Source organism: Paramisgurnus dabryanus, chromosome 1 (assembly GCF_030506205.2).
Source record: "Paramisgurnus dabryanus chromosome 1, PD_genome_1.1, whole genome shotgun sequence".
NCBI lineage: Eukaryota > Metazoa > Chordata > Actinopteri > Cypriniformes > Cobitidae > Paramisgurnus > Paramisgurnus dabryanus.
In genome coordinates this window covers 66,872,352-66,884,943 of record NC_133337.1, presented here as the reverse complement: position 1 = coordinate 66,884,943, position 12,592 = coordinate 66,872,352, and the positions used below count along the sequence as shown (strand labels likewise).

The window sequence follows — 12,592 nt, the reverse complement described above, 5'->3', positions numbered from 1 at the left end:
TAGATTTCATAAACACTGCATGTCCTATGGTTAAAACTGTATTTAAAGAAACTTTCTGACCGAGATAAGTTTGAGTATATGCATGATCAGGTTTGATACAAGAAATGGCTAAGAGCAAGATGACTACCTATAAAAAGCTACTTCAGCAGTCATATAATTGTGGTTTGACATCTGTATATGATATATATATATCCCCTTGAAAGACCTCTGCCTTATTCGAATACACACAACCGGCGCAACGTCATAGAATGTCTCTGAACAGGTTCACGCCCACATTTGGCCTATTTTCTCTTCCTGTCAAAAGGAATGGCAAGACGGCGGTGTTAACAGAGACGATTATGGCAATTAGGAACATGGCCAAACGTCTAATGAAGCAATCAGTTCTTGATGGACTAAATTTCTTCCTGGTTAAAAAAAAAAAAAACTGTTTCACTCGGCTATACGTCCAGATATTAGGGATGCACCGAATCCAGATTTTTTGGGTTCGGACGAATACCGAATCCACTGTTTAAGATTCGGCCGAATCCGAATACCGAATCCTAATCGCATCCTTATCCATTAACACAGTAAAACACATTAATGAAGTAAACAACATCCACAGCAGTGTATTTTTCATTTTATTTAATTTTAACTGTAAAAAAAAAGAATAGGCAACATTATGCCAAGATGACAAGTGGGAAAAACTATTTTTACAATTACCATTACCATAATGAAAGCGATGCGGTGCGACACGCTCGTTTTTCCAGGTGAGGAGGTTCTTGTGCTCCTATCAAAATGTGAACCGCCTAGGATTCGGTTCGGTGGAAAAAAAATCTAGGATTCGGCCGAACCCGAACCCCGTCAAAAAGCCCAGTATTCGGCCGAATCCTGGATTCGGTGCATGATCCCTATACCGATAAAAAAAAATCGTTACTTCCTACTACTGCTGTATACAGCAGACACCCCTAACTTTAATTGCATAGAACAGCCTGATCTCACTGTTAATACGTAGTAATAATAAGTAACTTTTTTTTAAAACACAAAGCTTACTTTTATTATGTTTAAATAGATGCAGAAGTGTACAATATAGACATATTTGCAATCATAGCATTATTACATTTTACAGCTAAAAACACATTCACAAATATTTCATACCATAAAGATTGCTGTAAACTTTCCCTTTAACCATTTTATCGATAATTACCACCCTAACCCTACCCAAACCTTACCCTAAACTCAAACCCTTTTACACAAAAATGTTAAAAATACAAAATGTATTATTTTTATAAAATGCAACGTAAAATACAGAAATGTGTTGGAAATTTTTTGCAACAAAACATTTAAAAAAATTGTTAAGCCAATACAGTCCTACCCAAAACATTTTTTATTTATTTAAATCATGCACTGTTAAAGCTATGGTCTACGATTTCAAAGATTGTTCATTTTTAATAACCTTGTTTAGATGCTGGTTATGGTTCTACAGTAAAATCCTAACAATATAAAGAGAATAAAGAATGAAAAAAATCCATTCACTCTATTGGGTGTACAGCGGCAGAGAAGTTGACCAATGTAAGCTGTCCGGCCGGACAGCTTACATTGGTCGACTGCTCTCATCCAATCTCAGCTCCACTTGAAACTCCACCTTGCACTCGCGTCTCCACCCCATCGCACCCCACCCCGCCTGCGACATGAAATTTCTGACAGTGTATGGTAGCTAGCAAAGTAGCAACAGCTCACAAATGGAGAAAAAGCAAACCGACAGCAGCAAGCGGCCCATGCTTGGAAGAAAGAGAAAGTCTGTAGAAGAAAGAGCAGAGATATAAGCGAAGACTCAAACGCCGGACTCAAAGTCGAATTAATATAGGGTCCGCGATTGACCGTTGGAGGAAGCTTCAGGGAGACTAAACACCGATGCTGACACAGCAAACTTTTTGTTGAGCAGGTCCGCATTTATTTATACTTTTATGGTGTGCGGTGTTACATAAATATCTTTATATCAGTCTGACAACATGCTCATGGCGGACTTTTTGTTGAGCATTTTGAAGATGCGCTGTGTGCTGCTATAACAATTACTCAAAACCTTAGCAATACTAACTAATAATTAATGTGCGCTAGGTAGCACTTTTGACCAGGGGAAACGAGGCTCAGGAGGGGAAACGTATGCCAAACGTTGTTGTGAAAGTAAATAACGTCAATCAGTCATAATTGTAAGTGTTCATTCCTTCAAGGCTTTATGTGTTTACTGCTCTGTAAATCTCTGTTCCGATGTTTACTACCGGTGATCACAGCTTGACTGAGTGACGTTGTTCAGGTCGTTTCCCGGTGGGAGGGATCAGATATCACAGACGGGCGGGATGAGTTTTTTAAAACTTACTAACCGTCTCAGGCTTTCTCGACCGATTTTCAACATCGTAGACTACAGCTTTAAAAATAAAAAGCATAACAGACAGACAAGTGTAATCACAATAATTTATTTATTGTGAATTTTCAAAAGTAGTACCAAAAGTAATTAAAATAACTTTGTGCTGCAGCCTCTGCCTTCTCAGGAGTAAATGAAATACATAGAAATATTAAACGTATTAATCCATGAGAATGTTAATCCGGCTACTCTCTATCAAGGCGCGCTAAATTTCAAAAGTACATCGACTGAAAGACGGCAGTCACAAATCTGTGACGTAGCACACAAGAGCCAATGCTTGTATCGTAAAGCTTCTTGAGGCGCAATATTTGAATTTTAATTCATAACGAACCCAAGATTTGCCGTTTACGGTCACTGAGTAGAACTGGGATCGAGATCGCTGGATAAAAGGCTGAATTTGGATCTGTTCCTCACAATTGTACGAATTTTTAAGATGTTGATAACAGCAAATTAATCAAATGAACATTTTTTTGTGAATTTATGTTGTGTTTTGGTCAGGGCTTTGAACCAGAATTGTTTCCCAATTGGTTTGTTCTGAACAGAAACAGTATTTTAACGTTTCCGGTTTTCGGTTCAACCCTAAAATTGACGTTCCTGAACCGGTTAGAACAAAAAAATTTAATTCCGGAACCGGTTAATAACGTTCCATGTCATCTGTGGGACATACAAATACGTACAAATCATTAGGACATTAAACTTAAATTATTAGTCTACATAATTTTACTTAAGTCTCTTTTTTACTTAAATCTTGTCATCAAACATTAAAAAAGGCTACATTATGCAAACAGCATAACTGTAATTCTGACATGCCTACATTTGTTGAGGGCACTTAAACATGCGCACACACACAGATGGAGGACGAATGCCAAACGGTGCTTCGGGAAGAAAACGGAAGTAAACTTTACCGAGTATTGCACAGAAATCTTGTCAAAGAACGAAAAAAAAAAACGTTATTAACCGGTTACCATTATTTTAAATGAACGTTTCTGTTTCGAAACATATATTTTTTGAAAGTTTCTGGTTTCGTTTCTGTTCCTTGCAAAACATCAAAAGTTTCTGGTATTCGTTTTCGTTCCGTGAATCGGTTCAAAGCCTTGGTTTTGGTGTAAGTAATGTTGCATAGGAGAAAATACCTTTTGTGTGTCTTTTACAAAATTATTAAATGATTACAGAAATGTTATTCATTTTAAGGTTTTAAAGTGTAGTCTTTTATATTGTGTAATTCTCTAAAAATTAATAAAAATTTCATTAGGTAAAATGTCTTAAATAAGTCAGAAAATACAATGAAACATGTCATTAATATGAGTAAGAAACACCAATGCCCACGATTGTTATGGAATGTATGAATAGTAATACGTACAAATCTGTACTTCTGTACAGCTGTTAATGCAAAAACAGTTAACATATTAGTCCTGTCAACACGTCTATATTTTACGTTTCAGTGTTTATAAACGTAATTAAAGGTGCATGTGGTGCAACCACACCTTACATAAAAATACACACCTATTCTCATGAGATCATTTTGAGGAGTGCTTAGCCACTTCTTTGGGTATACTGTTTTTTTTATTCATTCCATGTGCGTAATTGAGACTGGTTTATTGTTTGAACCTGTATATAGCCCGGCACTTTGTCATATGGACTACTTTTATGGTGATTTTCTGTTCTTTTAGAGCTTGACAGAGCCAATTTACTGTATATCTGCAATGGAAAAAGCAAATCATTCTATTTTATTATTCAAGTTGATTTATATAGCACTTTTCAGTTAAAACACATTGTAGAACAGACATAAGTAAGTAATGTATTTAGGAAATATAAGGACCATTCAATTAAAAATGACATTAATCTAAGAGATTTTTTGAAAAAATCTATATCTTTTATTGTGTGTTTAAATAAATTGTATTGGTTTGCAACGACATGAATGTTAAATAAATGATAGAACTTAAATTTTTGGTGAACTAACCCTGTAACCCAAGGTTGATCTTTAGGGATTGCCCTCATGACCTAACAACATGGCATCTTTCTACGGTGATCTCATATGGAAGTCCCAGTCCTGCTGTATTAAACTCCAACAGTCCCAGTCAGATGATAACAAAGACCCTATTCAGTTTAAGGGACATCACATGAGCAAGTGTGTTGTCATTGTCAGCTTGCCACTTTGTGCCAATAGCCAAATCACAGCTATGCTGGTATTCAGTACAACAGCACAATCGAGAGGATGATCAATAGTCCAATACCAAAGTCTTGATCTTTGCATTACACTCTTCATGGCAAATGTGTGCCACTGGTATCACAGGATGGTACTGGGAGATAAGTACACAAGTACAAGTTCTTTCATTATGGGCCTGAATAGTGTAATGTGTAATATAAATACAATTAATCCTGCCAGTTTAAATTGAAAATCATATCCCAAATCATGTCATCATAGCAAGATTATACCCTAATAAATAATTTAGTAAACGCATCTGTTGGTCGTATTTGAGGGAATGGACAAACGATCAAAACAATCATATGGTTATAGGCTGGATAAAATGCACATACAGTAGCCTGAATGTATGGTAAGCAACTTTGTATAAAGTGCCTTCCAAATGCATAAATGTAAACATCTTTGGACGCATTTATAGCCTTGAGCCTTAATGCCAAAACTGTGTTTACTGTACAGCTGCTTTGCAACAATGCAAAACTGAAAAATAAATTTGAATTAAAATGAACACTGCACAGAAATCATGAGTGGACACCTTTGTAAAGACCGTAAAATCTTAACTGTACTAAAATCTGGACTCTGACTTTGCCATGCTAGAATGTTAATAGTGATTATCTTACTGCAAAACATCTTTTCCATTAGGTTTTCCAACAGAAAACGCTTGAATTTTGCTTTCATTTTACCCACACAAGCATTCCAGCCCCGCATGCTGAAAAGCATGCATGTCTTCAAGCTTGCAAGATGCGACAACCACCGTGTTTTACGCGGTTGTATTTTTATGACACCTAACATTCGACTTATACCAAACATGCAGTTAATCCAATGGGCAAAAGATGATTTTTGGCCTCATGAGACGAAAGAATATAATTTTTCAGCTGCCTCCAGAGACTCCCACATGCCTTCTGGGAAACTATGGCAAAGTTGCCATATGATGTGTTTTTAACAATGGCTTCTTTTTGCCAGTTTCCCATGAAGCTGTTACTGGTGGAGTACCAGCACAGCAGTTAAAGGATTAGTCCATATTCTTAAAAAAAATCCAGATAATTTACTCACCCCCATGTAATCCAAAATGTTGATGTCTTTCTTTGTTCAGTCGAGAAGAAATTATGTTTTTTGAGGAAAACATTCCAGGATTTTTCTCATTTATATGGACTTTAATAGAACTTAACACTTAACTCCACACTTAACAGTTTTTTTCAATGGAGTTTCAAAGGACTCCAAACGATCCCAAACGAGGCATAAGGGTCTTATATAGTGAAACGGTTGTCATTTTTGACAAGAAAAATAAAAAATATGCACTTTTAAACCACAACTTCTCGTCTATCTCCGGTCCTGAAAGCGCCAGCGCGACCTCACATTAATGCGAAGTGACGTAGAGAGGTCACGTGTTACATATATGAAACGCACATTTGCGGACCATTTTAAACAATAAACTGACACAAAGACATTAATAAGTATCATTCCACATACAACGCCGGAACGTTCCTCTTTCTCCACACTTGTAAAAACTGGGGTGTAGTTTCGCGTTCGTCCTCTGTGACCTCTTGACGGGATGACTTAGTCCGTGAGGTCGCGCTGGCGCTTTCAGGGCTGGTGATAGACGAGAAGTTGTGGTTTAAAAGTGCACATTTTTTATTTTTGTTGTCAAAAATGACAATCGTTTCGCAAGATAAGACCCTTATGCCTCGTTTGGGATCGTTTATAGTCCTTTGAAACTCTGTTGAAAAAAACTGTTAAGTGTTGAGTTAAGTGTTAAGTGTTGGGTTCTATTAAAGTCCATTAAAATTATAAAAATCCTGGAATGTTTTCCTCAAAAAACATAATTTCTTCTGGACTGAACAAAGAAAGACATCAACATTTTGGATGACATGGTGGTGAATAAATTATCTGGATTTTTTTACGAAAATGGACTAATCCATTAATATCAGCCACTGAAGCAAGAAACTCCCTTAAAGTTGTTATTGGTCTGTTGGTGCCCTTCTATACCATCTTGCACGGTCACTGTGCTTTTGAGGACAGCCTGCATAGGTAGATTTACAATCGCCTGCCTTGTGCTTTTTTAATTACTTTTCTATAATTTTTGCTGAAAATGTTCTTGAGTGTTATTTTTTTCTCCGTGGTGTAAGTTCGGCCACAATACTGACTCACCAGAATTTTGACCTTCTGGGTGTATTTATGCTACAATCATTTTAAATCCCTTGACCACACAAAGACAATCCCCTTATAATATTTATGTTATAATTTTTTCTAAATCAATTTGGTTGGAATAATTTAGGTGTGTCATGTTAACGAGGTGAATAGGCTACTTAAGAAATAAATATTTTAAAATATTTATTAATTACTTATCTATACTACAGTATCTACATATTGCTTAGACTCTTTAATGTTGTAATTTTATACAATGTAAAAAAGATATGTTGGTTCAACTTAAAAAAAAGTAAGTTACCTGGTTGCCGCAAAATTTTCAAACTTAAAGGTATTGCGGATGATTTTCTTTTTCCGGGTGGATCATCAAGACTATTGGTCCTCCTAATTGTCAATCAGGAGTGTTGCGCAATTGCATTTTTTTTAAAAAGTGGAGAAGTTGGTTCTTTTCTAAAATTCGAGAAAATCCTCCGCTATACCTTAAATATTCGTTAACTCAAAAAGTAATTTTTAGGTTAAATTAACTCAATATTTTAGGGAAATCTGTTAACTTACTTTTTTAATAAGTTGTTTTAACTTACATGTTTAACTCATACCCTACCAGCCTTTTTTTTAGTCTTTTGCATATTTTTAAGATTTACTAATACACACTTACACACTAAAGGAAATTTAAAAACGTTAATCGGACAATATATGTTCTTTAAATATGGGAACTTTTCTTCAAAAATTGAAAATTTACACAATTTAAGCTACACAATTTAAGGTAAAGTCATTAAAACTGACCTTTAACTAGAGATGCACCGATATATAATTTCTGTGCCAAAACCGATATTCGGTTTCCAAAACAAGGCACGCTTGAAAGATGGAGACAGGACTGCATGTAGTCACGATAGGGCAAGTTATTCATTTATTAATAGTGCAGCTTGTAATTGCCAAACTAAATGCTGTGCACAGAAGAGGGAATACAGCATTCATGATGCAGGCACTAGCAGCAAGGGCATTAAGACAACATTGTGATATTAATTTTACTAGTAATATTCAAATCTGTATTCTACCTTAATTGATTACTTGTTTGGAAAGTACTTGTCATGTTCTGAATAACTTTAAACTTTGAACTTTCATTCAGGAAAAAAAATCTGTAATCTTTTTCTTGGCCATATCGCCCAGTACTAGTAGGAAAAAAATCTTTTTACCTGCCGATCTGTGCATTTCTACTTAAAAACTTAAAATCAGGGAAAGTAAACTGCTACAGAAGTGTACAGAATTGAACAGAAGTTAGTAAGTTAGATCTAATACACAAACCTCATAATGGTAGTCCATGCAGGTAAGGTCTCTCCAACAGCGGTCACCTCTGATCTTTATCAAACCCTGATGAGAACACACAAAAAAAATTCAAATTGATTTAAATAAACTAGCATTTCAGCACATGGCTAATGTTTCAGCTTCTAATGAACGTCTATAAACAAACAAAAGACTTTCTGAGATTATTTTTACATAGTATAATAATAAACTTCAGAAAGAACCCTCTTTCATTCGAACTGAAACGTGTCAATTTTTTTCTCCACCCATCAACTATATTATTGATGGCAGATTTCAAACATTTTAACTCCTGACAGCTGTTTTTCTTAACCTGAAGTGATTTGGATCTCGCTGCACCAAATCGACCAGGAAAGCCAACTACAAGTTGAATCACAATATAGACCACGTCAGGCTCAGCATTTACTTCTGCTTGCAATCCATGAAATAAAATAAAACAGAGGATTCACATGGGCCCAAATCTCCGCAGGGGCTCAATAGAAAGCTACTAGCTCCACAGAAAAGGTCAAATATATACAGCTGTTATATACATTGCATATTTATTGCATATTACACTGTAGCTGCCAGTGACTGATGAGAAACATTGTTTTGGTTCGATATAAAGTTCAGATTTTTAGAAGGATTTATAGCAGACAAAACAATATATATAGAAAATAGAAATAAAAATATATATACACATATATATCATGTATGCTGTTGAACTGTCAATGTATAAAACCATGATAAGCAAATTTATCTGATTTATTAGATGTGTCTAAATTTATTAACACTATTGTAGGGCTGCATAACAACTAAACACAACTCTTCATTTGCAGAATAAAAGTTTTTGTTTATATGTTTATACTTTGTTTATATATGTGTGTGTACTGTTTATAATAATTATGTGTATATAAATAAACAAACATGCTTGTTTGAAAATAACCCAGTTTGTTCTTTACAGTGCAAGAAGTTTCCATAGATTATAAAAAGGTAAGAAAAAAATGTTTTTTTTAGGATCCTTTGATTGAAAGGTTCTTTGAGGAACCAACTATGGTTCTTTTATGACATCGCTGTGATGATCCCTTTCTAGCATCTTTATTTTTACAATAGTGCCATGGAGGTCCTAAGAGGACCCAGAAGAACCATCACAGGACCCAGGACAACATCCCCAACTGTCCCCACCTTCATGCCCTCGACTCAAGTGACCTGATATGCAACGGGTGCTCCCATCCCGAGGGAAAAACTAATGCATCATAAAATTTTGTTGCTTATCAAGTACATTCTTTCATTTATGACATTAAGGATAATGTAATAAAGAACCTTGGAATGAGTATTAGCTCCTTAAAATGTGATTGCACTAATGTGAAAATGACTGCCTCCCACCCTCAACCCACCTATCAGCTGGCCAACAAATAAAGCCAGAATGAAGGCTGTCCAACTGGAGCACTGCCGTCTGACAGTCACATTACTTTAATGATCTCAATTCACATCCTATGTACTATTTTCCCATTTTACTCACAATTACGGAGAAATTAGATTAAATATGATTGTATCTCTCTAGCATTGTCAAAAGAATTAAACTATAAGGATTCATTTTCTTATTCATATGGCTGTTTTTATAATAGCAGGCTGGAATTGAACATTAAATTGTTTATTTATTTTTAGTGAAACACATAGTTAACACCCCAACTATTCAATTATACAACAGTAGGCACTATAATTATCTATTCAACTTTTTCCTCTAAAACAGTATAGAAATCAACACTTGGCAGATGGGTCCTATAAGTAACTCCAGTGGCAATTTCTCTTCATTTCAGTTCACATTTCCAAATGTAATTCCAGTTATGGTCATGGTTAGAATATCCATGTATCCCATTTAACAGCTAAAACCAAGGACTTGTGTTAAGCACACAGGTGCATGTGACAGGAAGTTTCATATTATCTGATGGGCACTCACTAATGGATAAATAAAAAATCCATTAACTTCTGTAAACTGCAATTTTTGAAAAAAGTTTTGCTGACAGGAGACGGTACAGAGCCAAGATCTGCTGTGCCCATACTTGACACAGCTCGAATGCCAAAAGCTCATGCCAAGCATCCAAAAAAGAAAAAGTCAAACACACACACAGAACGGCTGAAATGGGAAATAAATCCCAGAAAACAGAACATACTCGGGTATATGCGTTTAAAACAAAATGTCCCCAGCTGAATCTGCACAATAAGCTGAATGCAAATCACTGAACTAAATGAGCTTAATGTTTTGCATTTAAAGCCTGATAAATTTGTACAATCATGCACTTAAAACATATTAAATGTATTTGTGAAAAGACAAAGGCTTAAACAGACCTTAAATCAGCAAACTGCTACTAACAAACAGCATATTTGAAACCACAAACTGTTCAATCCCATACACAGATATTAGTTTGGAGTAAAAAACGTATCTGCTGTATGATTATATACAGGGCAGTTTTAAACAATGCGTGCCTTATTTTCATAAACTACAGTAGTAATAGATTTTTACAGATTTAAAGAGAGACATAGAGTACAACAAAATGTCTATGCAGCAAGAATTTGAAATTAATCTAATTTTTAAGTGCAATTACCAATTCAAATGTTAATTGGGTTATCCAGAATATAATGCAACGAGTTTAAATGGGTAAATGATAAATGTATGGAAAACTGCAATGCTTTCCTGGTCTTTAAAGTTTAATAAGCCTTTTAAAGCAAGAGTCTTTAACAGAGAGGACTATTTAACAAAGTTATTATCTGCAACAGACAAAAAAAGTGATGTTTTAAATGTTCTTAGACTGATATCACAAATTTTCTTTATTATCACAAATGTGTAAGGAATAATTGACGACAGGCCATTGAATTATAAGAAAATAATGCAGTGTAACGGCACTCCGCAACCTTGGGTGTGCATTATTTTCAAATAATTCAAAGGACCGGAGTCAATTATTCCTCTTATACCACGGTTACCACAAACATCAAAATACAGCATTCAACAAACCCGTGGTATAATCTATATTAATTTTTTAAGTGTAAAATCAGATATTAAATGGGTTCTGAGTTTGTAAACCAAAGAAAAATTTGTTAATTATTAAGAAAATAAAATAAACTATCAAAATCTTTTCTGCTCTCAAGCGGTGGGGCGTGTCCGCTGTCAGTACTGAAACCACACCAACTCGCGGGAAAGCTGCCATCTCTCTAAACTTTCAAACATTGATACAACCTGAATGGATGCTTGCGATTAGGTTAGAGGCGGGGCCATGCACAGTGGCTCAAGTGCGTCATCAAGCTACCGTTTTAGCCCCGCCCAAATAATACTGAACATAGACATGTGTAAAAACTTTTCTAACATTTATAATGCGTTTAGATTTTTTTATATTGACTTCATAGGGACAGAGAATTTAACGCTTTCCCCGCCGATGTTTTTAAAAAAAAGTTGCCAGCCAGCGCCAGCATTTTTTATGATTTTCACAAAAGTTGAATGCCTTCCAGAAAATTGTCTTCTTTAAATATATAAACATACAATATATCAAATGAAAGAACAGACCCTCTGCTTTAAAAAACACTTTTCATCCCATCTTCATTTGTTTTTTTTTATTTCCTCTCAGGTTTCTTTAAAAATACCACGTTTTGAGCAACGAGCTGAGATAATTGAATTTTTGTGAAGGACTTTTAATAGAGATCAGATTCAGAGCGATCATCAAAACATACACAAAGTTTGATCTGTTTGACCTAAGGGGTTTCTTCCGGGTTTTATAAGTTGTTTAAGAGCACCACCTGGTGGATAATACTGGAAATACGGATTGCCGTAAAGACTCATCATTGGCTGGGAACATTTTTCTCTTGACGCGTTAACTTGTCAATGGCGGGGAAAGAGTTAAACTATACTGTAATCATTGCAGGAAGTATGATGTGATGGTGTGTGTGTGTGTGTGTGTGTGTGTGTTTATCTATCTATCTATCTATCTATCTATCTATCTATCTATATCTATATATATATATATATATATATATATATATATATATATATATATTCATCAAACAATGCTACTGAATGGCTTTAGAATATAGCACAAGGGTCTTATTGGCTACTTTTATGATTCATTTGTGATTATTTTTTTTAACTGCACCCATCTTCATTCAATATGTGACCCTGGACAACTAAAGCAGTCATAAGGGTCACTTATACACCGTTTCAGCAGTAACAACATAAACAAACATCTTTCGTGGAACAAACGTAACTTCCGGTAAACTCCGCAAAGAATAACAACAAAGATCTTTTAGAGTAGTTTATTTCTGATAACAAGCAAAATAAGTAGATTACCTTAGACAACAAGTAGATTACCTTAGTTCAAATCATAGCTAAAGCATATCAAAAACTATACTTAGCTAATGTTACGGTGTCAAATGTGTACTATAATGTATACACTCTGTATAACTACAGATCAGACCAAACCTCCCATCAAATACCAATAATCCATGATTACGTCTCCTCTCGTTTTTGGGAAACCAAAACATTTATTATTTTCGGCTAGATATTTGTT

At 35.1% G+C, this 12,592-nt stretch overlaps 1 protein-coding gene across 3 annotated transcripts in view; it reads right to left on the bottom strand.

Moving 5' to 3' along the window:
* The window catches only part of lmf1 (lipase maturation factor 1), a 43,475-nt gene that overhangs the window by 22,960 nt on the left and 7,923 nt on the right, over positions 1 to 12,592 (bottom strand). For 2 of the 3 annotated variants that reach the window (XM_065253494.1, XM_065253496.1), the window contains exon 5: positions 8,046 to 8,111. The exons of the other annotated variant lie outside the window; for it this stretch is intronic. In XM_065253494.1, coding sequence (XP_065109566.1) covers positions 8,046 to 8,111 — 66 coding nt within the window. The remainder of the gene's footprint in view (positions 1 to 8,045; positions 8,112 to 12,592) is intronic. 3 annotated transcript variants of the gene reach the window in all.